The following is a 26094-nucleotide window of genomic DNA, read 5'->3' as shown; positions in this document are numbered from 1 at the left end:
GGCGAGGTTGCTGTCAGCAAACATCAATCCGGTTTCGCCGTGACCGCAGCGGAGCCGTGGATCAATCACATTCGACCTCGGCTTGGGTGCGGAACATCATACCTCCGAGAACCCCTTGCATGTAAAGCAAAAGTTGAGATAAAAGGTATGATGGTCTGGGGGATCTGGAGTGAGGCTTGCTGGTAGAGACCACCTGCAACGAACCATGAGAAAGCCAAAGTTGACTTTGTATTTCGACCTGCACAGTCCCTACTCTTATTTGGCCTTCTATGTTATCAAGGTCAGCACGACGCAGGCTTTGATTCGTGCTGAATGCTTGAGCGAAATTGTGCGCAGCGACGGCTGATGCGTTTGCATATCACAGAACTCTGCCATATTCCGCGCCTGCGAAGTGACTTATACCCCCGTCCTCCTTGTAGCATATATCAATGCTGTGGGTCTAAAGCCCCCTTGGAGCAGTCCCAGTAGGTCTTCAACGGAACTTCAACCCTTTGTATGCTCACAGGGCTTTCAAACCGCTTCTAACATATTGCAGACAAGGTCAATTGGATCCAGACAGATGTCGGCCGATGGTGCCAAGACTGTGGTATACCTTGGAAGCAAGGCTGGCCCGCCAACTATCCATTCGAAGCGACCACAATGGAGGTAGCTTCTGGTCCATCCTATGCTTGGCTTTGATCCGGTTCTCTGACGCCACCAAAACAGGTGCAAAGAGCTCTGATTTCATGCTCGCTCGAGTGCCCAGAACGTTTTCCGGAGGTTGTAGCTGTGTTGTACCACGCGTTCTGGTACGAGAAAAAAGGGGTCCAACTCCCCGAGATCCACGGGCCTCTCATTGCTAAAGTTGTAGGGGCAGAGCTCGCTGCCAAGATCCGAGGGAGGGTAGGAATTCCATGAATGTCGCACCGCGCAAGGCTGATCATCACGGGACAGACCGCAACTGATGAAGTCAAATCTCTCTTGAGACAGCACACGGACAGCGCGCTTAGCGGTGGATCGCCAGGCTTACCTTGGATCAAGGCCACGGATTTGGAAGGACGGGAGCAGAGCTTCTGGGGATTCGATCATCTGGGCCAGGTTGCAAGATTCTTACGGCTTGGTAGATTGAATGAAGCCCATCTGTAGGTCTCCAGCAGCCGAAGGGCTAGCGGTGCAGTGCGGTGACTCTGTCGCTGGGGAGTCTTTCCTGATATAGGCGTATACATCGCGGATGACATATTGGTAGACTTTAATCACAGGTGACACCACGTCTTGATCGGGCGCCCTGTAGGCCCATCCAATATTTCTGACAGTACTCCGTACTCCGTACATTTCTCTGTTCTCCGCACTGTGTCAAAGGCGGAACGGAAAGTACGGTACACGATGTATGCTGCGCCGTAACCCCACACAAATTGATTGGCTGAAGCTACGACGCGCGGCATCGGCGGCTTGCGGCTCCGTTGCGTGTACTTCCTCCATTTCACCGATTTTCTTTGGTTGTCGGAGCCGAACCTTGCAACGTCCCATCTCTTCGTCGATCCTTGCCACAGCCTCGAAGGCGATTGTAATCATACGACTAGTGCCAGTCAGCTTCTTCGACAGCTGCACAGCACACTTGCAGAGTCAACCGTTATCCCAGGGAGAAGGTTGCAGCATTGACGTCAAAGTGAGGGTAAGCTGAACAGACGACTATGTCCCTTTCACCAGAGTCGCACTGCTTCTACGACTTCAAGGTCTGCAGTCGACTCCGCATCACAGACGACCCGGACTGAGTAGGTCAATTGCCGAGCGGTGCCTTGCACAGAGTCGCGAGAATCCGCCATGGGACTCGTCAATGCGCGGAAGCAGAACTCTTCTTGCGATCCTTGCCGGCGCTCAAAGCGAAGATGTGCGTTTCCACACAGTGAATCTGGACCATCGACTAGCTGCCTCAACTGTATCCATCTCGGACATGATTGCACATTTAATTTTGTGAACTCCCGACTGAATCAGAAGAGGAACAAGCTCAAGCCATCCTCCTATGCACACCAACAACCAATTGCACCTGCCATTTCACAAACACCAAGCCAAACAGTTGGCCCTCTGCTTCCGGCCTCGGAACCCGAAGTTGGGGACCCTCTTCCTAGCGCGATACAGGATGCACTTATCGGTGACCTTCCATATCCTGGATGCTTCGATGTCGATATGTTCATGGGCAACATTGTGTCCGAATGGACAAACCTCGACCGACGTTCTTTTCTCACGAGCGAAACACCCACCAGAAGCCAGCATCCGAGGAGCACCTCATCGATCGAAGACTCCACCGCCCCTTTCTCACCGCATTCTGGACCCACGCAGAAGAACTCAACGCTTGGGTTATGGCGGGGCAGCCCGATTCATCTTCTCAATTCTTCAGTCGAAAGGCAGCGAATAAACCAGAGCCTGGGCGAAGTTTACACCTCCATGATGTCCGGCATTGCCATCAGGTATCTTGACTACCATTGCAACCTGTTTGCCGGCCCATACAAATATTCCTTCGAGCCCGATCAATCCGGGATAACGTCCTCAAATAAGGACGATGCCCACCCTGTTACTCTGGCCTTCACGTCACCTTGGAGGAAAACGGGGCCAGGTGTTGCTCATGGCGCCAACATACATGCTATAACCCCGGAGTCTCTGGCGAGTCAGATCAACAACGTGACGATGATCGGTGTTGCCCGGTTCCTGGACAACTTTGGCCCCTTATACGGCAATGTCATCGACCAGAAGGCACGCAGTCAGAATGAGCGCACCTTGACCGCCGTTCTGCAAGCCTTCGCACTCCAATACCTGCCGTCCCGGCAGGCTGAGGGACCACTAGCCCCCTTCTACGATAGCCTTGACTCAAATAGCCTATCCACTGAGTCGCAATCTGGCCCGGGCGACCGTGGCACAAATAGCCTACATATCTTCACATCGGCGTGGTACAACGCTCATTCACAGCTCTTCAGTTCGATCGAAAACCGTTCCTTTGTCAGGCTGTATTCGGTCTTTCTTTTTCTAATGACGAGTGTTCCCGAGGAAGCGACTTCGACCCAAACATACGAAAAGAGTCCGCTTAAACTCCTGGACGATGCTCTGCGCCAGATGGAAGAACTCCAGAAGCTGGTAGAGGACTACTGCGAGCATCTCGGGCGGCAGTCCATATATCGCTTCCTCCTCCAATCTTCAGTCGGCATCATTCGCTGGTACGCCTATCTGCGTGACACCATAGACTCCGTGCTGCATGAACGGCCCTGTATGTTAGAGGATGCGCCTTTAAGATCGAAAGGTATGAAGCCCGGAAAGGATTACTTTTGTCCGTACGTCGATAACAGTGCCTCCAGGCTCCCTACTTGGCGGGCATGTGCCTCCGCAATGGCAAGAACCGGCGCTTTTTGACCAGGAAGTACCTCGGAATTGCCAGAATGCTGCAGGGGACCTCTTTCGAATCTTCAGGGGGGTTATTCACCTGCGGCAGATGCTGCTAACAGGCCGTGGGACGTTCGACATGCACGCAACAAGAAATGCAGTGTCAGTAGCTTTGGGCACGACCGATGAGTTTACCATGACATATGGTCCTTGGCTCGATCAATGCGTCATCTCCTTCTATCTTCTTTCTGAGAAATCGAAGCTGGCTTCAGGTGAGTTGATCGTGCCGCAGCCGACCAACTGAGCGGCTGACGTTGTGTCTTCCAGCATTCATGCTTTTATTCTGGAAGCTGTCCAAGCTACTGCTTGTCGAGCAACTCCACCAAGCAGCCGACATGCTGCCGGCTATCGAAAGCCGTCCGATGCTCGAAAAAGCGCAGTCATATCAACAAGCTGCCGTCACTTCGCTCCTCACAATTGCACAGCGGATTGTCGACGTATCTGCAATGGGCGAATTCAGACTTATCAACAGCGTGCAGGCAAAAATGCACTTCATCTCCCATCATGCAAACACGCTCTTGGTGGTCCTGGCCCTCTCAAAGGCGATTGAACACACCATTGACTTGCACGTTTCGGCAGCAGAGCAGAACGACTTGGGCCCGGCTATTTTCCCGAGTGCCGCCGAGAATTCAGACTGGATTGCAAGTATGAAGCCGTTGCTGACGTGCCTGTTGACCCTCGATTCGACCGTTTCTGGGACCATTACAGCGAGATCGGCATTACGGAAGCTGATGCAGCGATACGGCGACCTACTCATGGACTGCTGGTCGCATGAAGAAGTTGATGACCTTCCGTTAGCAGGTTGCCGACTCGCTGCGACTTGCAACATTGACCCGTGACCCAAAGTTCGGCGGTATGAGCGTCATGGAGCAGTTCTCTCCTCTGAGCTGGGAGGCGCCACGTCTCTCATCCATAAGGGAAGTGGTGTGCGACCGCCAGCTCCTCCCATACCCGGTCTTGCTGTAGCTCCACGCCAGTGCGGCTCCCCGGATCCGACGTGTGGAGACCGAGCCAACGGACGCCGCGGCCTTCCTCTCCACCCCCAACCGATGGTGGTCCATTCATGTAGCAGCCGCGAGTTCAGAAACAAATACAGCTGCTGCTGCTGCTATGGCTCAGGGCATGCAATAAAGGCTGGTCATCCCAGCTACCCCCAGCGTCACTCACCTTTCTTCCCGCTGGTTCTGTACAGAGACCAGAGCGCACTTCCTAGAGGCATTCACGGATCGTCCGAATTTAAACGACGTTGACTCCAATTCTTCAACATGCCATACAACTCTCGATGGCAGCTAGCAACGCCAGCGTTATCGGTTCCATCTTTCATGTTCGGGTCCGCGAGTTCTAACATCGATTCAGTCGATAAGATCATTATAGACGCCAAGCGGGCCAATACACATTATCTCACTACCCACTCCTACCGCGAATGGTCGAAGAGGTTTGCGGCAGGTCTAATGTCGGCTGGCCTCGAGGATGGCGACCGCATACTTCTGTGCTCCTCCAACAACATATTCTACCCGATTGTTGTGATGGGAAGCTTGATGGCAGGGGCAATCTTCAACAGCGCGAATCCAGCCTACACTGCACGAGAACTGTCGCATCAACTCAAAGACTCGGACCCACGATTTGTTCTCGCGGCGGAGAGCTGCATCGACAGGGCATTGGACGCGGCCGAGCTTGTCGGATTCGACAGAAGAAGGATCTTTCATTTCAGCGAACTACCGATGGACGATGAAAAGGATGTCTCGGAGCCAACCTGGAAAAGCCAAACTCGGCACTGGAGCAGTCTTGTGGCAAAACCCGAGGTCGGTCGAAGTTTCGTCTGGCAGGAGCGCAACAGCAAAGACTTCTCTGAGCGTACGGCGATCTTAATTTATTCTTCTGGCACGACTGGCCTACCCAAGGGTGTCGAGCTATCCCATCGCAGTATCATCTCAAACATGCTTCAACTCAAGACGATTCATATGTCTGACCCAAGTGTTGTTGTACGGCGGACGCTTTGTGCAGTTCCGATGTACCATGCGCTCGGGTTGTGTTATTATACCTTCACCGCACCCAAATGGGGCCTGGAGACATACCTGATGGAACGATTCAACTTGGCAGATACGCTGGATCATATACAGAGATTCAAGATTACGGAACTCGTCCTCGTTCCCCCAATGTTGGTCGCTATGGCTAAGCATCCTTCAGTCAGGGATGGCACATGCAACATCAGTAGCATCAGGAAAGTGGTGGCAGGCGCAGCACCGATCGGCATGGAAGTCACTCAACAATTTGAAGAGCTGTGGAACGGTCGACTCAGAGTACGACAGGCTTGGGGAATGTCGGAGTAAAGCACCAGTCCATCCTACGTGAAATTACAAACATGCTGACAGTCCTCCAGGGCGCCTGCAATTACTTTGTGCTGGGACGAAAGCCAAAGCTCCGGCCCCTCGTCAATATCAATTGGAGAGCTTGTTCCCGGCGCCGAAGCGAAACTGGTCAAAGAAGACGGAGAGGAAGAGACCCGGGCGGGCGAAACAGGGGAGTTCTGGATCCGCTCGCCAAATGTCATGACAGCCTACTGGCGTAACGCTAAAGCTACCGCAGAGGCAATCAGCAGTGACGGCTGGTTGAAGACCGGTGACATTGCATATCGGGACGAGTCAGGGAAATGGTACATGGTTGATCGAAAGAAGGTGAGCTGCGAATGCACCCATTGTCGGCAAAGGCTGGCCCCGTTCGACGAGCTAACCTAGCCAGGAATTGATCAAAGTCAAGGGCGTCGCTGTCGCGCCTGCAGAGCTCGAGGCTCTTCTCCTCGAGCATAGTGAGATTGTGGATGTTGCGGTTATTGGGATCAAGACGTATGCTTGCTCTCCGAGCGGGCTTGACTTCGGCTGTACTGACATCACGGTTAGGGCTACAGACGATGAGCAGCCACGCGCGTACGTTGTGCGAAAACCAAACTCACAGATCTGTGAAAAGGATGTCGTCGATTTTGTCAGATCCCGTGTGTCAACTATCAAGCATCTCACGGGCGGTGTGGCCTTCCTTGATGCAATCCCTAAGAACCCTGTGAGTCCAGATCCAGCTTTTGTGCTACACAAGCCAATATCACTGACTCTGAAAACCAGTCTGGGAAGATTCTGAGGAGACAACTAAGGGAGCTTGCCACCAAGGAAACCGGCTCTAAGCTGTAGTCACGATCGGCGGAGAATGCATCAACCCGCAAAGCCCTTGTGAAGAGTCATTCCATCACCGGAACTCGTTGAAGGGACAAGGATCCTCTAGTGGAGCGATAGGTACAAGGTCCAAGACTGCTGCGAGTCTCTGGGATTACCTCTCTCGTGGTGGGAGCACTGACCCTTATCGGGGTATCGTACCGCATTGTCCCAGCATACAGTGGACATCGGAAGAACGCAAGAAACAGCATTATACGCTCGAATCCTCGAGAATTGTCTCTGTCTAGTCCTTGCATCACCGTGGGTCCAGATCTCTGCGTTATCTCCTCCATACCGTCACAGCTTGGAAGTCTTGGTCAGACCCAGCTCCCTCTTTGCCCGGTCTCTCAATTCCCTTCGAAGAAACTTTCCAATTGCATTCTTCGGCAATTCATTCACGAAGACCACGCCTCCCCTCAGTTGCTTGTATGGAGCTAGGCGTTCTTTCACAAAGTCCTTGATCTCCTGTTCGGACACCTGTGCGGGATCCGCGACAACGTATGCCCGCGGAAGGTCAGTGCCAGGGTCGTCTGGCAGATTCACGCCCACAACCGCTGCTTCCTGGATTTTAGGATGCGTGAACAGCAGGTTCTCGATCTCGGCAGGGGCGATTTGCAGACCCTTGTACTTGAGGAGTTCCTGAGATGACCTCGTCAGTTCTGAGTCTCCCACAGAGCAGGGCATACCGACCTTCTTCCTGTCCACGATGTAAAACTTGCCATTCCGCAGAACCCCAATATCCCCCGTGCAGAACCAACCGTCATGAAAAGCTTCCTTCGTCGCCTGCGGGTTGTTGAAATAGCCTTGCGTGACGAGTGGACTCCGGACCAGCAGTTCGCCTTCCTGACCCGGCTCTACGTCATTGAAGTTGTCGTCGACCATTCTGTAGGAGCAATGAGCAAGAAGAGGAAACTATGCAGGGTGTGGACAGCCTCACCTGATCTCGACATTTGGCAGAATGGGCGATATGCTTCCGGTCGTGTCACTCTCTCCCCGCGGCATCATAGTCACCGCTCCGGTAGTCTCACTCAAGCCCCAGGTCTGACCTATGAACGTCTCCCCTTGGCCGAGTTTGGAATTCGCGGCCTTTTGAAGGTCTTCATCCATGGGAGCGGCTCCTGTTGAAGCTGCATCGATCGACTTGAAATGATCCTTGACCTCGGGGGACTTCGATATGCGCAAGTATATGGAGGGGACGGTGTAGAAGGCCGTGATCTCATATTCCTTCACAAATCGCAACATCTGGGACCACTCGTACTTGCGCATCCACACCACCAACCCGCCAGCGTAGAACGGTGCAACGAGATATCCGAACAGTCCGGCGATGTGGCTGATGGGAAGGTGCGCGAGGGTTCGGTATGGCTTAAGTTCTTTTCCGGCCTCGATCTGCTTTGCCGCCCATTCTCTTCCGGGGAGCGATACGAGATACAGCTCTTGCACCAAATTCTCATGGGACAGCATCACCCCCTTCGGGAGACCAGTTGTGCCGGACGACCACAAAATCACGATGAGGCTCTTTGTCAACGTTGCCGGGTCCGTGATGCGGGGCCACTTGAGTTTCTCGTTTGAGATAACATTGACTTTGCCATCCAGACTTTTCAGACTCCACGACGGACCGGACTCGAGCACCAACACCCGGTCTAGAGGCAGGTTGCATTGCTTCGCAGCCTGCGTCGCGACATCCTTGTGCTCGGAGCCACATACGATCAAGCGACTAGTTCCCACGGTGATCTGGCGGGACAAATCTGCGACCGTCGACGAAGGACTCGCGGCCGAGTACACTCCACCGGCGGCGATGGTGCCATAGAACGCAGCGGGGACCATGGGCTGACCGTAGCTAATCACAGTGACCACATCCTTGTTCGGGCCATTGGCACCAACACCATAGTGCTGCCGCAGGCCATGCGCGATCCGTTGGGTGAGATCTCGCAGGTCACTCTTGGTTATCTTGTTGGACGGGTTCGTCGCCTCGAGATGCAAGACCGTGTCATCTTGCGCCGCGCTATGCTCCGACTCTACACCATCGTCTCTATTCAGCACGTGGCCCTTCAGTTCATGGCCGCTACGGGCTCATGACTTACCGAATAACAGAGTCAGCAAATCTAGTTTGGGAACGTCAACAACAGGTCTGGTGGGGTTGCGATATATCCGAGCCATGATTTCTAGGGTAGCTCCAGTAATATGACTATCAGACCGGGAAGACATAGACGGTACAAGAGGATGTCTACATTCTCTCCTTATGGGCCACTGGCCGTCTCTGGAGCCTTCCCACAGAGGGTGGGGTTGATTGGGGAAAGAAAGGCCGAGGTCTGGGGAACAACCACCTCGTACCCAGTAAATAGCCGTACCCGACCGAGGCGTGCGAAGCCTCCCATTGCTTACCGAGCTAGCGAGTTAGAGCCTTGTTGCCGCTAGATACGGTTTAGCTCAGCCTTACTGCTGGCCCACATGACGTCAGAAAGTGTCGCGTGTTTCTCTCGTCACTGTCATGTTGACCTCTTCCTCTATTCAGATATTCACCAACCCGGCGATACCTCGTGCCGCTCAGTGGCTCAAGCTCGGTCCAGAGGTGCTGTCCAATACATCATGGGCCGTCGCGATGACCAGATCTCGCGATCGATAGTGTTTGCTGTGCAGCGAGATGACCAGGCACAGGACAACCGGCTTCGATTCTGGAAGCCAATCAGGACGTTCTTCGCGCTTTACGGCCTGTTCCTGATAAAGATACGGCCCGAGCTCTTCAGGAACCTGCGGGAGAAGACGTGGAATTTGTCCGATAAAGGGTACAAGGCTAGCTTCAAGGACAAGAATTCATTGGTATCGCAGGGGGACATGGGATATTCAGGTTCGGTATGCACAGTCACATCCACCCTGTCACCAGACGTTGCGCTCATACCAGCACAGACATTCTACACCACAAAGGACAACAGATACCTCATCAAGTCTGTTCCTCGTCGCTTCGAACACTCCTTCTTCCGCGACGACTTACTGCAACCGTACGTCTCGCACATGGAATCGCGACCCAAATCGCTTCTCGTCCGTATCACCGACTTCCTTGGCTGGCGGTACCCTAGCCTGGGTGGACTCTTCGGCCTTTCACCAACCTACCATCTCGTGATGGAGAATCTACTCCATGGGCAGAAGGAGAATTCCGACTGGCAGACATTTGATCTGAAGCCCATGTCGTACTTCTTCCCTGAGCGTGACATTGCGGGTGGGAAGCTCGCATCCGAGGCGACAAAGTCCAAGCTTGCAGACAAGTTCAATGAAAAATTACTTCTCAGCCGCGAAGACGCCGACGAATTCCTCAAGACGCTCGAACAAGATACGGAGCTCCTTGCGCAGCACAATGCCGTCGACTACAGCCTGATGCTGGTGCGGATACCGAAGTCGTCCAGCCCCGCTGATGAGAGCCAGAATCCCTTTAGAGACCCTCCGAACTGGAGAACCGGCGTTCCCAGCCAGGACGACAAGTGGCTTTACCGCGCCGTCATTCTCGACTTTTTCTGGGCCAAGCATAAAACCCAGGCCAAGACCATGACAATGCTAGTCAACGCATGGAGGATGCTTGATGACAAAGGGCCGATGAGTATCACGACGACGGCGCCAGAGTACCGGAGCCGGTTCTTGGACATGTGCAAGGAGATTGTCAAGGTTGAGGAATGATGACTTGGGGAAATTCGGGTTAGTTGGCACGAGTATTTCACTTCAGTCTGTTTGGCAAGTTTTCAAGCAAGCGAGCACACAAGCGAGTGAGGGAATGAGCAAGGCGTCATCGGATCATGAATTACAAGCAAACAGGTGTATACACAGGCAACGCGACCGAGATTTTGCTGGAAAGAATTTTCTACTCTTGCATACGTAGCACAAGCGAGTCGCGGTTCGCGGATTAGGACTCTGAATATTTTCTCAACCACTCCTCAAGCACCGGGGATGGAAAGGCCGAAGTCTTTAACAATACGGAGCTGTCCCTTGCCTACTGGCAGTCAGCTAGGAAGGCTCAGTCCGTATGATCGACATGCACAAGAAAGGTCCCACGCTACCGGCCTGCATACGTACCCTTGTTGTGTTTGAATTTATACAAGTTATATTAGCACACTTCCTCTCGCAATCGACCATAGGATGTGGAGACAAGGCTGCCCGTCCGTTCAGCCGCACTTGAGTCACGCTGTTTACTGGGGTAGATTCGCTATATTCGGGCCGCCTAATTATTTCGGAGCTTGCTTACCTATTACTATAGTGTACCTATGAAGTCGTCTATCGAAATATGCTATGTGGTTCGTCGCCGCTTCACACAGCCAATACAACCATGACATGTTTCTCGTGTGGATGCTGATAAATTGGTTAGCAAGTCCTCGAATTCAAGCCGCACGTCTCGGCCAGGTTGCGCCCGGTTGTGTTGACGTAGGTCAACGCGCTGGTAATGAGGCATTCCAGGGCGATATCGAATGTTTCACCATGCCCGATCCGTGGTGGAATGAGTTCAAGCCACTCTCCCAGCACATAAGGCTGGGGTGCACCAGGAAGCATGATCTCGCCCAGATTTCTCCAGCGGAGGACGAGGCTTGCTGACCTGCCACAGAACTGGGCTTCCCGGACGAGAGTGCGAGATTGACCCTGTCCGAGCACGCTTGAGTCTATGCATCCAGGCCGTGCGATGGATTCGTGGAACGTGCTTGTGTAGGCAGCTGGTCTGAGCGTGAGAGTAGTAGTATCATGTGCCGGGGGTCGACTATTACCTCCGCCAGATGTCGACGACCGAGACAGGTCGTTCGTGCTGGATGAGGCGCTACTGTCCTGTCTGTCCGAGTCCATTCGGTACACCTGGTAGGAGCGGTCGAATCGGCCATTCCCCGAGGTATAGGAGCATGGACGACCGCCTTTTCTGCACGCACCGCAGGCCGGCTGTTTCTCATCGCACTGTCACAGGCGTGAGCGTGAGCATGAGCATGAGCATGAGCATGAGCATTCGAGCATGAGCATGAGCATGAGCATTCGAGCACTTGTGTAGAACGGCGAAGAAACGGTGACTCGACTTACAGAAACCTTCCGCCTCCTGCAGACGTCGCACTTGCCTGGTCGAGTCATGATCCTGGATTTAACGGCGGTCCACTACTTGGGTCAGTACAGTACAGTATGTACTTATCGTAGCCACTCCAGAACAGCGATCGATGCTGTCGCGCCGAATGGAACACATGGACGACTGTGCGTCTGTGGACATGGTGTTTAGGAAGGAAGAACCTGAACATCGTCAGCGTCGAGTCACTGTCCTCATCAGCGCGCTCTTCCTCATCAACCAGTCGTCCTCATCACCTACTTACTGTGTACTAGTTCTAAAGTGCGTAAAGTCCCTGGGGCCCTCTCGCACTCTAGCGGTACTAAGGCCTCCCACGCTAATGCGATGTTAACATGTTAATCCTAGGGAAGATCATCCGCTTCAGCGTAAACTATAAGGTACAGTCCATGTTAAGCTTAATGCTCTGTTGTATATTTAAAAATCCGCAGTATACTCAGTACATTAATTAGCATAAATTATGGAAGCCGCCCAGTCTCCTCTCTGAGCTATCATTGACCTGCACCGAGCAATTTAGACTTGCATGGAGGTCCAGAGTATAACATGCAATATGCAACATGCAACATGTGGATATGACTGCCCAGGTGTTAACTTCTACTCGCTATTTGCTCCCTCGGCTTGAATATTGATCCCGCAAGAAATCTTCGACCTGCGCCTTTTCCTTTGGTGACATGTCTCGCGGGATACTCTCGCCGCCACCGCCGCCGCTGACCTGTCTGACGTCTCCATTCTGCTCGTCACTTGTATTCATATTCGCCGAGGCTTTCCTATCCGGTTGCGCCAGCACGACAGGACTTTCATGCCGAGTCCTGTCGGCCACGAGGGACGTGGCCTCCGTCTTTCCTCGGGGAGAGTCTGCCTCCCGATCAACTTGCACCTGCACCTGATGCTGCTCAGAGCTTGTTACGTGGGGAGACTTGGCCGGCTGCTGGCCTTCTTCGGGACCAACAATTGTGCTTTGGCGATGGAATGAATACGTTTGAGAAAGGTCATGCTGAGGCTGAGGCTGCGGCTGCTCCTCGTATTGGGCAGCACCGCTAGACACTGCGGGAGTCACGCCATTGACTACCGCATCTCCGGTTCGTCCGGTCCTGGCAGTGCCGTTGACTATCGCATCTCGATTCGGTCCGTTCCTTGTAATGCTATCGGTATGCGAATCTTCTGGCAAGAGATCTCCATGGTAAGGTTTCTTGAACAGGCCTTCATCCCACTCTCTGCGTCGAAATCTCCAGGCACCAACGGTATCTTGGGGATTGAAGGTCAATCCGACTTTAGTTGCCAGCATTGCTGCAACTTCATCGGGTTTGGATTCACTTTCATAGAACCGCCGCTTCCATTGCTTACCATCGGCATCGGTCTTTCGCATTTCACGCTGCCCGTCCTCGACCTTGGCCTTCGCATCCGCGGCATCCTGCATATCTCCGCGCTCGAGGGCTTCCCGGACGCTCTGCCAGGCGCGGCGGGACTCCCACGGATCTTGTACGGCAAGAGGTTCGGTCTGGAGTGGTGTGGTTTTCGCAGTCATGACGTTGAACGTTTCCATGTCAACGTCGTTCTGGCAGTCGTGGATTATGAATTCTCCATCCCAGTGGCCTGAGACGGTGTATAAGGGCGTGTTCTCCTCACCATCCCGATACACCTTGGCTTCAAAGCTGTGTTTCTTGTCCGAGCTGGAGAAGAGGCCCTTGCCGCTAAAGTCGACCACCGAGGTGTAGCCATTCGTACTGGGTATGTAATGCGTCCCCTGCAACTCAGGGTACGGTGATCCTGTCAAGACGCCTTTGATCTTGATGTTGGGGAGTGGAATGAGGTACGTTTCGTCATGCCGGGCGAGATAAAGCGTTGCGTGCCCGATTTGTTGTATGTTGATGCTGCCACTGAATGTGATCTCTTGGCGGGTATATCCTTCAGCCTGTCGCCGGTAAGTGCTCTGGACGAGGTCGTCATCAGGAGTAGAAGAACCGGCTTACCGCGACACCATGCTCCTCGTTCCAGACACGACATGCAGTGACAGGAGGATGATGACTGCGAGTGTGGGAGTCAGAATTCCACGATCGTCGAGCTTCAGATGGTCAGGCTGAGTAAAGTATCTACCTGACTTGCTCGCTAACCAGCCTGGTCAGCCCGGCATCGTCCTCCCAGCTTGCCAAGAAGACCTCTCCGAGGAAAGCGTTGATCGGTTTCTTGATACCTTGCGCCTCGGATCTGCCTGCGTACTGCTGGCTTCTCAGGCTGGAAAGGAACCACTTCAACACCAGCAATGCCCGCGTTGCAGGGTCCTCGGTCGAAGCTGGCGCGACGAAGACCGATGGTCTTTCAGCCCAGAACGCGGGCAATTCCACAGCAGACTTTGTGTCCAGAACAAAGGGCGGGGCCGTTATGTTGGAGAGGTCTCCGCGAATGGTCGAAATGGACTGTGAAAACATCAGTGGATACCTCCACGTGGGCGGCGGGCAGGAGGAGAAGGTCTGGACTGGATGGGAGACGACGCTGGGCGTCTTGACGGCCAAGTTCTGGGCAAGCATAAGTACATACAGCGATAAACTCCTTCAACTTCGACCGGTTATCCGCCAAGGTCGAGTCCGACATGCTCGCCTATCTGGGCCGGGGATCGTGGTGTAGGGATGTCCGAAGACGTGCAGAATGAGGTAGTCACCAATCCACAGGTCAAAGATGCAATACCGTCCGATCTAGGGTTCTGAGGCAGGCACATATACAGTGGCTGACGTGCTCGATTTTGGCCACCCCATGGTTTCACCTTGCTGAAGGCCTATCAAAGCCGTTTATGCCGTGGAAACTTCCATCGCTGGCGTGGCTGGACAATATCATGACGTCGTGATTCGAGGCGTGCGGTCGCTGCATTTACCGGCCGCTGCTGACCGGATGTCGTACTGCTTCCACCGAACCAACTCGATGTATCGGCTTTGAGATTCATGGTGCAGACCGAGAGATCAATACTCGAGCCGCACCGGGGCGTGGAAAGATCGAGGGAGGCCAGGCTGAATGTGCGTCTCTTAAGAAACGAGGGGCAGGAATCACCAGAATGAGTGCCCGTATGACGCCATCGGACTGGCAATCATGGTGCTCACATGGATCAGGTTCTGGGTCGCACATTTACAAAGCACATGCGAATTTGATGTGAGCCTCTATCGCAAATGTACAGACGAAGCACGTACGGACACATGGCAGCGGCTTGTTTCTTCCGCAGAAGGCAAGATAGTGGTGGCGTCCGAGTCTGGCAACCAGTCTTGAAGCATGATGAACTAAAAATGTGTGCCGGGTAGGTACACCTTCATTGCTACAGAACTGAGTATCTGTACCCTTGGATGCTCAGTGCAACCTGCGGGCTACTTGTAATGCGGCATCGCGTCTGTCAACCCTTTCCCCTGTCTCCTTCCTCCTGGCCGTGATCAACACTTGCGTGAACAGGCTGGTCTCCTTCATCTAAGGCCAAGTCGGCCCAGCTCTCAAGCAACTGACTGAGCTGGACATCCGGATCCTCCTTCACCATGACGTGGTTCGGATACTGCGAGCTGAACGAAAGATGGTCTCGTTTTTCCCAAGCAAGATCTTTCACTATGATACCTAGCTGTTCGACCACTGCTTTACTGACACCCCCTGCAGGAACTTCTCCGTCCTTGTTAGCAGCAAGTTGGTCTTCGGCAGTCTTCAGTAACATGTGGGTGACGCCTTTGACCAGATTGCGCTGCCTGGAGCACCTCACGAGGATATGGATGATCTGTAGCAGCATACCCTCCTCGCTGACCGAGGTGAGATTGCCGGACAAGAGGAAACTAGCCGCAAGGATGGCTGTCTGTGCAGTCAGGAGGGTGTTGAAGATGGGGCCGAAGGCGGCGTCCGCAGTCGCAAGGATCCGGGTCGTCATCGACACGATTTCCAGACACGTCTCCTTGGCTTCGCGGATTATCTTGTCGGTTTCGTGGCGTTTGGGGGTCCCAGCTCGATCATTGGTATCGTCGTTGCCTTTGGGGGCTGCTTTAACTGATGGGATCATCCAGTTCCACATCATCAAGCGGAAATGATATAGGCTCGACCTGTCCGCACGTCAGTCAATCGGTGCTGGCATGATATTACAGAAGAGGTGCCGTACGCCAGATCAATGGTCGTCGGCACAACAAGGAAATCTGGTTGTTCGAATTGGAAGTGAGGAGGTAGCGCCCCGTACCACTCCATGAATCGGGCATCGATCGTGCGAGCTGCATCCAGCTTTTCGGCGGCATTCATGGTAGCGTAACCCGCGAAAGCCAGAGCCTGGGCGTCCGGCACTATCAGGTACAGCTCGCATACGTGATGATAAAGAGCATGAAGCGGCAACTGAACTGTCTCTCGCTGCAAGGGATATGGTGTCCAATCCGTGAGGCGGTGTTGCCAGCTTTCCACAGCATATGGGGCGTCGACAGATGGCTTGGAGTTTGAGGGCGGTATGAGAAACCCGGTCCCAAACGACCTGGCATGGTTAGCGCATGTGGTCGCGTCAGTGGCTACCGATTGACACTCACGTCCAATAGATGTGTGCTGCCCATTGCACAATAACCAGGGACCTGCGCAAGTCCTCGGATATCGTCTGATCCTGCAGTGACTTTTGATGCCGACGAAGCAGCTGAGGGATCATGATCTCGAGCTGTTTCAGCGACATGGTACTCACTCTGTCTTTTCCGCTGAACGCCGCTCTGTCCCACGCGTTTAGCAGCGTTGATACATCCACGGCCAGCCAACAACCTACATCATAGTCATGAGGGTGAAGCCCTGGATATTCGTCAGTGACGGTTTTCCCTCCTCAAGCATCCAAAGCCGGTAAGCCTCGTTGTAGAACTGGAGGCCTCGAGAACTCAGGTCCCCAGGTGTAGCAAAGACAGCTGGATGGTCCGAGAACATCTAGGAACTGCTTAGCACCCCATCATGACAGCTGGGAAAATGGCGACGACTGACGCAACCCATTCCTAGAACCGCGTTGACCAAAAAAGGGGAACAATAGATCGAGCCGAGGTCGCCAGCTGCCATTGCACCAAGAAAGAGCCGCTCGTCAAAGTTGTGGTAGTACCAATGATACCAAGACAGGTACGCCGACAGCAGATGGGAGACAAAGAAGTCATCCTCGGTAACCGTGGTCCAAGGAGCTGCTGTAACCTTATATGTTGGGTTATCGGTGAGTTCGGTCAGAGTCAACATGCGGCGTTGTTGGCTGCCCAGAGGTGGGCTTGGAGAAAGCGTGGCTCGAGCCTCGTCTGCAAGTTTGCCTGGATGACGGTCGAGGAACCGAACGATCTCTTCCAGAGAAGCATCTCCTTTGATGAGCTCGAGCAGTTGTGCTGCCTCGGAGCTTGATGAGCTCTTCAGGCTGCTCAGTAGCTTGTCTAGAGCCTGACTGCGCAGCTCGAGTTCATCAAGCCTCCGTTTGCGACCTTGTTTCCTCCGCCCATCCTGTGACGGGTCGTAGTTGCATATCTTGTGGGTTGCTAAGCAATTCGAACATGGTAGGAGTCCATTGCACTGAACGGAGTGTCAGCCTTTGAGGCCAGCCACGAGCGAACAACCGAAGACAGGTTTGCCATTGAGCGCCTCATGAACCACCCGTCGCTCCTATCTTGCAGGCCATTTGCTTAGCCATCCATTGCCGGAGGAAAGGAGCCTACCTTTCTTTTCGAGAGTTTGCAGCCTTGACAGGCCATGGACGCGTTCCTCTTGCTGTCGCGTCCTGCATTTGTGGTAAAGACTCCGGGATCACTCCCGTTATGGGTTGAATCCTCAGGTGCATGTGGCGCACTGGGCATATTTTCTGCGGGTGCCAGTGGGCGGGGGGCAGCGAGAGGCTCGGATGGTCCTCTGGTGTGAGACACAGAGAGCGCAAAACTCGAACTGGACGAAATCAGGCAAGAAGAGAGGTTTTTGAGCGTTCAGGGCGAACCCTGCGAAGCCTTCGGCCATCAGTGGTAACGAGCACTCGAGGGTATTGGGTGGCCCTCGCCTCGATATGAATAGGAATTGTGATTTCCTCAGGACGAATGGGGCTGGCTGCCCCTCAAGCCTTGTCCGTGGGTAAGTTCTCATTTGTGCTCTGGGCGGACATGTTTCTCCGTCATGCAGGGCACGCCCACATGCCCGCCCTCCCGCCGTGGCCAACCCTCGCCATAAAGAGCCTGTTGCATGCGTAAACTGCAGCGTCCGCACTGTGGCTGCAGAATTGGCCTACCAAAAGAGCTCCCGGGACCCCCTTCCACCTTCCCCAGTCGGCGACTGTCCCACTCCGATTCGTCGGCCAGGCATCCCGCTCAGCAACACCCTCATGGCGATGTGGTTCCCTGCGAAGCCGGCAGCACTTCAAGGCGTGGGATGTTAGCATGGGCATTCCGGACGCAATCACGCTCGACTGGTATTTGAGAGCAGCATCGCAGCAGCGTTGTCCCTGCTGATAGGTAGGCCACCGGCATATGTATTCCAGGCTTTGTTGCAGGTCGCTTAGAAGACTGCACCAGCATGTTTGACATTTCACGTACTCAGCCGAATCAGGGCTTCTACCCATCTCTTAGCGTCGACACCTACGCTTTCAGTGACCCCTTGTGCATTGGCTGCGCCGGGACTAGACATTGCGCTGGCGCCGCTGACTTCCCGACTTCGAGGTTGGTCGCGAAGGAGCCATCTGCCAGCAGAGCTGGCATTTCTGGCCTCTGATCGCGACCGAGACGTCTCCCTGGATGAAGTGGAACCATCCTGGGGAGATCTCCTGACAAGAATCGCTTCTTTGGCACAGTTTTTGCTGGTTGGGCAACTCATCTGGTTTGAAGTCGATATCTTCATCCATACAATCCACCAGCTTCTACTCGTCTTGATTGTTCTCTCCAGTTCCTCGCTGTGTGGTCGAGCATCTGTTAGACCAGCTTGCCTGTCGCGACTCGCCGTCCAGGTACTTAGAATCTGAGTATAGACATTCAGGGCCTCGATACGAGTCCAATGGCTCTTGACTAATGCCGCCGCACTAGGAGAGTCTGTGCTATTGGCCGTAGATGATGAGCCTACAGGTATTCCAAGAGTATACCATGAGCCTGAGACGGTGATTGGACGAGCATTCTGTGGGCTTCGATGCAACCCTTCGGCGGCAAGGCTTCCTGGCAACGGTATATTCGGAATAGAAGTCCGAATCGTATACTTCGCCGGGTCATAAAGGAGGTCGTACATTTCACTGACGTCTTTCGGCTCGGGTAGGGGCGGCACGCTACTACCGTCCTGGCCCGGAGAGCCTGACTCGATCCCGAGGCCTCCTCTCATACGCTCCCTCCAGCGCTCTGGATCCGTGCTTCTCAGGAGACTTTTTTGCAAAGGGCCTAGCGTATGGTGGATACCACGGTAGAAAGCTGGGATTGTGAGATTTGGCGTGTGCAACTGGAACAGGAACACGAAGATGAATGGCTGGTGGACGTAGACCACAACTTGGACCTTTTCATGAGTGACGACCGGTTGAGCACCGTCCGCAGATGCCGCAGCACTTGTCTTGCCTCTGGAGGAATCGCTCTCGGGGGTGCCTCTGCTGGGCTCTGATGGCTGCTGCTCTGCACCAGCACGCTGAGAAAACCTGGCAGTAGACATCTCCACCGTCAGGGTGCGAAGCACAATCCGACTCGGTGCTTCTTCTCGCTGCGTTGGAATGTCAGGACCCGCTTCAGCGGTTCCCTCATCATTCGACTCGTCCTCGAATTCCGTGTTCTCAAGGTCGCCAGATAATCCAACCAAGAACTTGCCGATAGACTCCTCCAGACGCTGCACGAACGGGGTTCCTTCCTCATCGCTGACTTCTGGTGTGGGATCGAGCTCGCGTAGCTGAGCTTCCGTAGGTGTTTCCCTATTCACAATCCCTTCTTTGCTCGACTTATGATCTTGATCAGCTGGTGTTTTTGATGGACCTTCAGCGTTGAAGCCTTTGGGATTTAAAGTCCAGCTCGACCCGTATCCAAGGCTGAGATATTTCATCATTTTCTCTGGTTTAAACAAGGAAGCCTGCTCTGTGGTTTGCGGACTTGGCTCAGTGGTTGAATGCCCACGGCCTCGATCTTGGCCCGAGAGAGTTTTTCCATCTGCTTTGGCTATGGCATTGTCCAATGATGTCTCCACAGCGCTGACAAGCGGTGGCGGGATGCCGGGCGGTGTGGCATTATTCTCAATCGCTTTGCGTCGTAGGTCCACCGCCTTCGCTGGCGGAGACTTGTTTGTTGAATGAACTGTCTCAGCTGGGGGCGAAGTTCGCCCTGGAGCAGCTTGTTCATCAATTTTCCTTCTCCTCCGCCGATTTCTAGGGCGGGAAGAAGGATTCTCGCCAACTCCGTATGCGGCATCGCCGGACACGTAGACAGACTCCATCCACTGCGAGACTGTGGTCAGACAACGCCTTGAAATGCCACCGATGCCAGAAAAGACAATCCCATCTTCAGCTCTGGAATTGTCTCCGTTGCCCAACCATGGTGATGAGTCTTTCCCTAGTTGTGATGCACTCGTGCCAGGGACTCCGGTTGAGGATGGGACATCCCCGTATCTTCCAACCACAAGATCAACGAGGCCCTCGTTCCGTGCAGCAAACCCTTCCAGTACTTCTCGCTCACCACTACCCCAATCTTCTTCGCCAACCCCGACACCGAGCTCTCCACCACTAGCGAGCTTAATCGCATCGTAGAGGTCGACCGTAGGGTTGCCATGTAGAAGAACATCCCAGTTCCAGATGAACCTTGACCAGTATCGATGGAGAAGACTGCAGAACAATTCTCTTTTAGCCTCATGCTTCTTCCATAACTCAGACAAGGATGACGCATGATGAAGCAGGAATATCCGGTGTGCTTGGAGGAGCTGTACAAGCAGCAGCGGCGCTGGCGCGACTTCTCTCGAGGAGTATTCGACGTTTCTTGAAGTTGCAGCCTCGCCCATTGGCGTGTTTCTGCCCGACCGCGCATTGCTTGATGTGGCTGAGGATACCCTGTTCGCCGCAGGTAGTTGCGTGAGGGCAACGGCGGCCAGAATCCACCATCCAGGCTCGACTTCCTTCAGCACGACCCGCGACTTCTCTGTGTCTACAGACTCGAGTGATCCGCCATTGGAAAAGTTCCTACAGCAGGCGTGCGGTCAGAATGCCAGTACGTGGTGAAAGGACCATGACTCGTGTTTACTGACGGAAGATGGTAGATGGCAAGGATGAGACACATGTTTGCTTCCTACCTACTTTGCAAAATTGACCATCCCCTGTGCTAGGCCAACCTGCCGCAATCTTTCATTCTCTATGGCTTCCTGCTTCTTTTCGGCTGCATCCCGCTCACGGCTCGACACATCTTTCCCGCGTGTGGCGTTTTTCTCCCTCGTCTGTCGCTCAATCTCTGCCTCGAGCTTGTGCGAGTAGTAAAACACAATCTGATCGCGCAGTGCCTCGTCGGTGGAGCCGAGAGAAGGGTTGAATATGGCGAGGTAGGATAAGTGAGCTGGGACCACGATGGGAGCGGACATCACGCTCGTAAGCGTTGTTTCGATGTCGCAGATAAGGAAGTAAACATATCGAAGGTCATGCACAGATAGACTGTCAGCCCTCCATGGCAGCAACAAAAAGCGTGTCCGAAAGCCCGCACCGAATCCTCGACGAGAGAGGCTCACAATGAGAGTCTAACCCATAATTATCAACAATCTACGTCATCCAGAGAAGTGGCAGATTGCGAGGCTGAAGCATGCAGCCTTGCGTCAATAGGCACGTGCTCCATCCATCAAACATTTGGTGTCGGACCTCGTTATGCATATGGTGTTACCACTCACCAGGAGTGGCATTGTGCGACTACGGACGGAGTTCAAAGCCTGATTGGATCGCCACAAGATCGCCAAAGCCGTGCTGTTGAGGAAGAGCGAAGTCCGGTTGAGGTTGACAGTACAGGTTGACACTATGAAGACCGGGACTGAATTCAGTGTGTTGCCATCCAGACCCCAGCGACACGCAGAAACGTGATGGCAACCTTTTGAAGCCGGAGGCAACAGCTTCTAGGATACGGTAAAATGCTAGTGAGCCACATTAGATTGCGCGTCCTCGGCACTGCTCTGCTTGGAGAATGATCAAGTACAACTTGATAGGGCATTTGAGGGGATGGAGTAGGGTTGCCCGAACCCAGAATTTGAAGACATCAACGCCGTGGATGGGTTTCCTATTTCGGTGATGACTCAACATGACTCGACTGTACCAAGTAAAACGCCCGTTCATGCTGATAGTACCGTTCGAACTCGGCGATCCCTACATCTGTGGAATCCTTTGTATTGTCTCAACCATCAGCCCCTCCACCCTTTGCCCGACAGGAACCAAACTAGTGTATCAGTGGTGGAAGCCCAGCACACTCACGCTGCCAAACCCGACCCTTTGTGAAGCAGGAACCAGCAAAATTGCGCGTCTTGATTTGACTCGGCATCTCGAAACCCCGATGGATGATATCCTGGTATAAAGTTGGGGACTCAAGTGGAGCGTATGTGTGCGACAAGGAAGACTCTCGCTTGACCTTACAAGATCAAGCATTTCTTGCTCTTTCCACTCTTGCGAGTCAGGAGGGCAGCGCGGGTGGCAGACTCGAAAACTTCACGCACACCCTGGTTGGTCTTGGCCGAGCATTCGAGGTATTTGTAGGCACCGATCTTCTTGCGAACTTCCTCGCCCTGTAACAATCAACGTAAGTCCAATGTCTTGACCGCCTCGGGCCAGACGGGATATGTAGACGAACCTGCTCGGGGGTAACCGGCTTCTGCGATGTCTTTGCCAGCTCTTCGATCGTCTTAGGATCGTGTCGTAGATCGCATTTGCAGCCGACAAGGATGATAGGAAGACCTTGGCAGAAATGAAGGACCTCGGAAATCCACTATTGTTATGTTTGTCAGCTCCATCGCGACGGAAGTGGGCTTCGAGTAACATGTACCTTCTCCTGAACGTTGTCGAGCGAATCGGGCGAGTCGATAGCGAAGCAGATAAGGATGACATGAGAATCTGGGTACGACAGAGGTCGAAGACGATCGTAATCTTCTTGGCCTGCCGTATCCCACAGGGCTAGTTCGACGTGTTTCCCATCGACTTCAACATCGGCGACGTAGTTCTCGAAGACAGTGGGGACATAGACCTGTTTTGTTGTTGTCAGTTCGACCTCTATTCTGCCCAGCTCTTGCTACTGTGCGGCTGGGTAGGGATGGTTTGCGTCACGTCCGTTGCACAAGGCGGACGGGTGGATTGGGACTGCGCACCTCTGGGAATGTGCCTTTGGAGAAGACGCTACAGGCAACAATGTCAGCATCAGATGAGGATGGACGAAATTGCGGTGGGTGGTACTCACATCAACAAGCAAGTCTTACCGCAGGCACCGTCACCGACAATGACAAGCTTGCGACGGATTTCAGCCATGACGGCTGCCGGACCTGTCAGATAAGGGATGGAATTGAATTTCAAAAATGTGCTGGGGTTCCAGCGAGCTGTGTATCGATGATGGTTAGATTGTCGTCGCGCAAAGGTGAGAGAGGGGGAGTGTAGGACAGAGATGGACGTTGAAGAAAGAGGTTGAGAGATGATTGTCAGGGAAGCACCTTGAGTTTAGTGTGGATGTGGCTAAGACACTGGCGCGGGTCTCCAGGCGCTGCACGGTACTCTGCCACAGAAGGATTAGGCTTGCCCTCGACTCAATCCTGACCAAAGGGCTGAAGGGCTCAGGGACCCTGTGTTTGTGGACGGGGCGGACAGTAGTGATGTCAATGAAATAGAAAGATCTTGTTGCGGTCCCAAGAAGCAGTCCAGGTATGATCTTGTTGGATCAAAGTACGAAAGACGACCGGGGCGTGCACAAGTGATAACCATCAAACGACTTCCAAAGGCTCCCGAGGCTACTGCGAGGCGCGCTTCAGACAGTGCAACCCCCGGAAATATGGAGGGCAACAAAGCAGCGAAACAGAGTGCAACAAGCGAGGCTAACGGGGCTGCTCAGCAACCGCCGCAGGCTGAAGCACGCCTGGAACCTGCGTAGACCCTCCGAGACCCTCATCCTTCGGGGCTTGCCTTGATCGTCATCCGAACACCCAACGCATGTCACCCACATGTTCAGTTGTTGCAGTGCCACAGCGGTCAGTCGTCCAAATGCCTCTCTTTGTGCGCAGTCACCCTCACTTGAAAAGAACCCGTACCTCGTATCGCATCGAGCTCATCTACACCGTTCTGTGTATCCCCCACGCATCTGCGCGATCCGTGCCAGGGCTGAGTGGGTTAGCCAGCCCGCCACTGTTTGGATCCTGACCTTCCCCCTGCAGGGTCAGGCGGTCAAGAGCACAAAACAAGATAACCATCTCCAGTACCACTGCATCTTGCCCATTTCCCTCATCTCTCTGATTACCCCGTTCTGCCTATTGCGTCTGCACCAGCGCCGAAAGCTGGACGTTCTGCTGGCGTTTTACAGTCTATTGCCGAGTCTGACACCCGAGCGCTACGGTCTCCCTTTATCAGTCATCGGGTAGTCGCGAAGTCGAGCGAGCCGCCTCGTGTTATGGAACCGTTCACAGAAAAGCTTGTCCCTCACTGATTGACGCTCTATCCCGAACACACTCCGATCTAAGGACGATGGCGACTATTGTAATCTGTGGGAAATAATCACATATCACTCTGGTTCTAGAGATCATACCCTTTCCCACTATTGAGACACTGGATGATTGTGCAGGTTCTCACTTGCAGAAACGGGGCACGAGTGACACTTGGTGGTGAGTTTATCTGACGCAGCTTCCGACTGACTGAACTTTTGTTCAATCCCACCGTATAAGCATATCTTGGGCCCCGGCCTCAGCTGGACTGGGATCACCTGATCCGGTTGACCTCTCGGAAGTTACCATGCAGCCAAGGCCGGAGGTGCTTTCGGACGGTGGCTTGTCTGGAGGACCGCGTCTTATGCATCACACTGTACCGCTGTCATGGGCTCACAAACAACCACATCTGCACCATGTATTGGGTTCGCTGCTTGTCCGCAGCTGGACTGTTGGATATCTACAGAATCTAGCCTCTCCATGACGCCACTCAACTCTAGTTGACGTTGGCAGAGGCTTTGATATTCTTGGTGATCCGACGGACAGCAAGTTCAATTGTACCCTTGATTGCTGGAAGTCTTACGGTCAGAATTGCCTCAATTAGCTACATAAGCTCTGTACCAGGCACCAACGCGACCGAGTACTCTATTCCTTAGATGGAGGTCACAGTGTCTCTTGCGTTGAGAATGCCTTGACAGCGTCCTCCACAAACGCCACAGTTTCTTCCGGTTTGCTCAGCATTGGTGAGTGACCCGCTTCGCACTCCCGGGTACTGACATCTGCGCCAGCTTCGCGACATCTCCTGACTAAGTCGTGTTGTAGCTGTGGTACAATGGCCTTGTCGTTGGTGCACACTAGGTACCACATCGGCACGTCCTTCCACCCAGCATAGACAGAATCACGAGCCGAACGGGTCGCATTGGAGAAGTTGATAAGCTTGGAAACCCATTTCTCCCCTTCCTCCGGCGACATGTCGTTGTAGAAAGCCTTAGCAGGGTCGCCATTCAGCTCCAACCAACCAGAACCTCGGTCCTCAGCAACAAGCTGGACATCCTTCGGCCCCGGGTTTCTGCGTGTGAAGTCCTGCGCCAGATCGGCCAGGGAGACTTCATCTGCAACAGGCACCCACGCTGTGAGCTGGACCAACCCAAGCACATGGCCGGACTTTCCACTTCTTAGCCTCGATGGGTTCTTCTTCGTGAGGCCTTTGATGGCGCTTGTGCCGGCCATGCCCCCCATCGAGTGGTTGACCACAACGACATCATTGCCCTGATTTGTCTCCTCGGCAACGACCTCCTGCAGAGCATCGACGACAGGCTTCAGTGACTGCAGCGGCTTCTCGCCGGCACGGCCATTATAGCCAATGGCCGGGGCAACGCATTTATACCCTTTGCTTTCGAGAATTTTCTTAACCGGATCCCAGTATTCAGGCGTATGCCAGGCGCCATGGCACAAGATCAACGTCGGCAACGGTGACATCGTATGCTATCTGAAGCAGGAATCTGGAAGCGAATCGACCCCGACAGGAGCGTTATATGAGTGAGAAAAAAAGGCGATGGTACACGGTGGATGCGCCGATGTATTTGCGTAGTTCAGTGTTAGTTGATATTCAGGTCGATCTCAGTTCAGGCACGAGCAGGAGAACAGCGCCCCATATATCCGTCAGTCTTTCCCCATACACCTACCGATATTTTCATCGCCAACGAGCATACACCCAGCGTCGAGCCGGTCAAGAGGCCACCTGCCGGATGACATGTCAGCCATGTAAACATGAAGAAGACCCTCGAACAAAGCTCGCAATTACATATATAAGCGAACCAAATGCCCGAAAACAACTTTAGAACC

General features: G+C 53.7%; 11 protein-coding genes across 11 annotated transcripts; 4 read left to right on the top strand and 7 right to left on the bottom strand.

Annotated features, from left to right (window-relative positions):
* Window positions 1-205: 205 nt before the first annotated feature.
* Window positions 206-1125, top strand: G647_06583 (uncharacterized protein; the record flags this gene model as incomplete). Its single annotated transcript, XM_008730903.1, has 5 exons — window positions 206-280; window positions 365-464; window positions 536-645; window positions 706-882; window positions 934-1125. 5 exons carry the CDS (start codon window positions 206-208, stop codon window positions 1123-1125), a joined length of 654 nt encoding a protein of 217 aa, XP_008729125.1.
* Window positions 1126-2163: 1038 nt separating this feature from the next.
* Window positions 2164-4247, top strand: G647_06582 (uncharacterized protein; the record flags this gene model as incomplete). Its single annotated transcript, XM_008730902.1, has 3 exons — window positions 2164-3268; window positions 3324-3620; window positions 3676-4247. The coding sequence occupies 3 exons, from the start codon at window positions 2164-2166 to the stop codon at window positions 4245-4247; spliced, it is 1974 nt and encodes a 657-aa protein (XP_008729124.1).
* A 426-nt stretch (window positions 4248-4673) lies between these two features.
* G647_06581 (uncharacterized protein) lies at window positions 4674-6587 on the top strand (the record flags this gene model as incomplete). The annotated part of the gene is made up of 5 exons (XM_008730901.1): window positions 4674-5734; window positions 5789-6083; window positions 6148-6251; window positions 6306-6462; window positions 6522-6587. 5 exons carry the CDS (start codon window positions 4674-4676, stop codon window positions 6585-6587), a joined length of 1683 nt encoding a protein of 560 aa, XP_008729123.1.
* A 318-nt stretch (window positions 6588-6905) lies between these two features.
* On the bottom strand, window positions 6906-8765 carry G647_06580 (uncharacterized protein; the record flags this gene model as incomplete). The annotated part of the gene is made up of 4 exons (XM_008730900.1): window positions 6906-7247; window positions 7299-7491; window positions 7546-8623; window positions 8690-8765. The coding sequence occupies 4 exons, from the start codon at window positions 8763-8765 to the stop codon at window positions 6906-6908; spliced, it is 1689 nt and encodes a 562-aa protein (XP_008729122.1).
* Window positions 8766-9194: 429 nt separating this feature from the next.
* G647_06579 (uncharacterized protein) lies at window positions 9195-10274 on the top strand (the record flags this gene model as incomplete). Its single annotated transcript, XM_008730899.1, has 2 exons — window positions 9195-9458; window positions 9513-10274. 2 exons carry the CDS (start codon window positions 9195-9197, stop codon window positions 10272-10274), a joined length of 1026 nt encoding a protein of 341 aa, XP_008729121.1.
* Window positions 10275-12283: 2009 nt separating this feature from the next.
* On the bottom strand, window positions 12284-14271 carry G647_06578 (uncharacterized protein; the record flags this gene model as incomplete). Its single annotated transcript, XM_008730898.1, has 4 exons — window positions 12284-13594; window positions 13653-13707; window positions 13777-14195; window positions 14218-14271. The coding sequence occupies 4 exons, from the start codon at window positions 14269-14271 to the stop codon at window positions 12284-12286; spliced, it is 1839 nt and encodes a 612-aa protein (XP_008729120.1).
* Window positions 14272-15055: 784 nt separating this feature from the next.
* G647_06577 (uncharacterized protein) lies at window positions 15056-16339 on the bottom strand (the record flags this gene model as incomplete). The annotated part of the gene is made up of 3 exons (XM_008730897.1): window positions 15056-15737; window positions 15794-16150; window positions 16203-16339. 3 exons carry the CDS (start codon window positions 16337-16339, stop codon window positions 15056-15058), a joined length of 1176 nt encoding a protein of 391 aa, XP_008729119.1.
* Window positions 16340-16422: 83 nt separating this feature from the next.
* G647_06576 (uncharacterized protein) lies at window positions 16423-17474 on the bottom strand (the record flags this gene model as incomplete). The annotated part of the gene is made up of 3 exons (XM_008730896.1): window positions 16423-16578; window positions 16633-17193; window positions 17337-17474. The coding sequence occupies 3 exons, from the start codon at window positions 17472-17474 to the stop codon at window positions 16423-16425; spliced, it is 855 nt and encodes a 284-aa protein (XP_008729118.1).
* Window positions 17475-18189: 715 nt separating this feature from the next.
* G647_06575 (uncharacterized protein) lies at window positions 18190-21180 on the bottom strand (the record flags this gene model as incomplete). The annotated part of the gene is made up of 2 exons (XM_008730895.1): window positions 18190-20788; window positions 20903-21180. 2 exons carry the CDS (start codon window positions 21178-21180, stop codon window positions 18190-18192), a joined length of 2877 nt encoding a protein of 958 aa, XP_008729117.1.
* Window positions 21181-22206: 1026 nt separating this feature from the next.
* On the bottom strand, window positions 22207-23092 carry G647_06574 (GTP-binding protein rhoA; the record flags this gene model as incomplete). The annotated part of the gene is made up of 5 exons (XM_008730894.1): window positions 22207-22359; window positions 22425-22559; window positions 22617-22814; window positions 22936-22963; window positions 23025-23092. 5 exons carry the CDS (start codon window positions 23090-23092, stop codon window positions 22207-22209), a joined length of 582 nt encoding a protein of 193 aa, XP_008729116.1.
* Window positions 23093-24912: 1820 nt separating this feature from the next.
* On the bottom strand, window positions 24913-25728 carry G647_06573 (uncharacterized protein; the record flags this gene model as incomplete). The annotated part of the gene is made up of 1 exon (XM_008730893.1): window positions 24913-25728. One exon carries the CDS (start codon window positions 25726-25728, stop codon window positions 24913-24915), a length of 816 nt encoding a protein of 271 aa, XP_008729115.1.
* Between the last annotated feature and the right edge of the window lie 366 nt (window positions 25729-26094).

This window comes from Cladophialophora carrionii (assembly GCF_000365165.1).
Source record: "Cladophialophora carrionii CBS 160.54 unplaced genomic scaffold supercont1.5, whole genome shotgun sequence".
Taxonomy (NCBI): domain Eukaryota; kingdom Fungi; phylum Ascomycota; class Eurotiomycetes; order Chaetothyriales; family Herpotrichiellaceae; genus Cladophialophora; species Cladophialophora carrionii.
The sequence above is the reverse complement of the archived record's forward strand: the minus strand, read 5'-3'. Positions and strand labels throughout refer to the sequence as shown.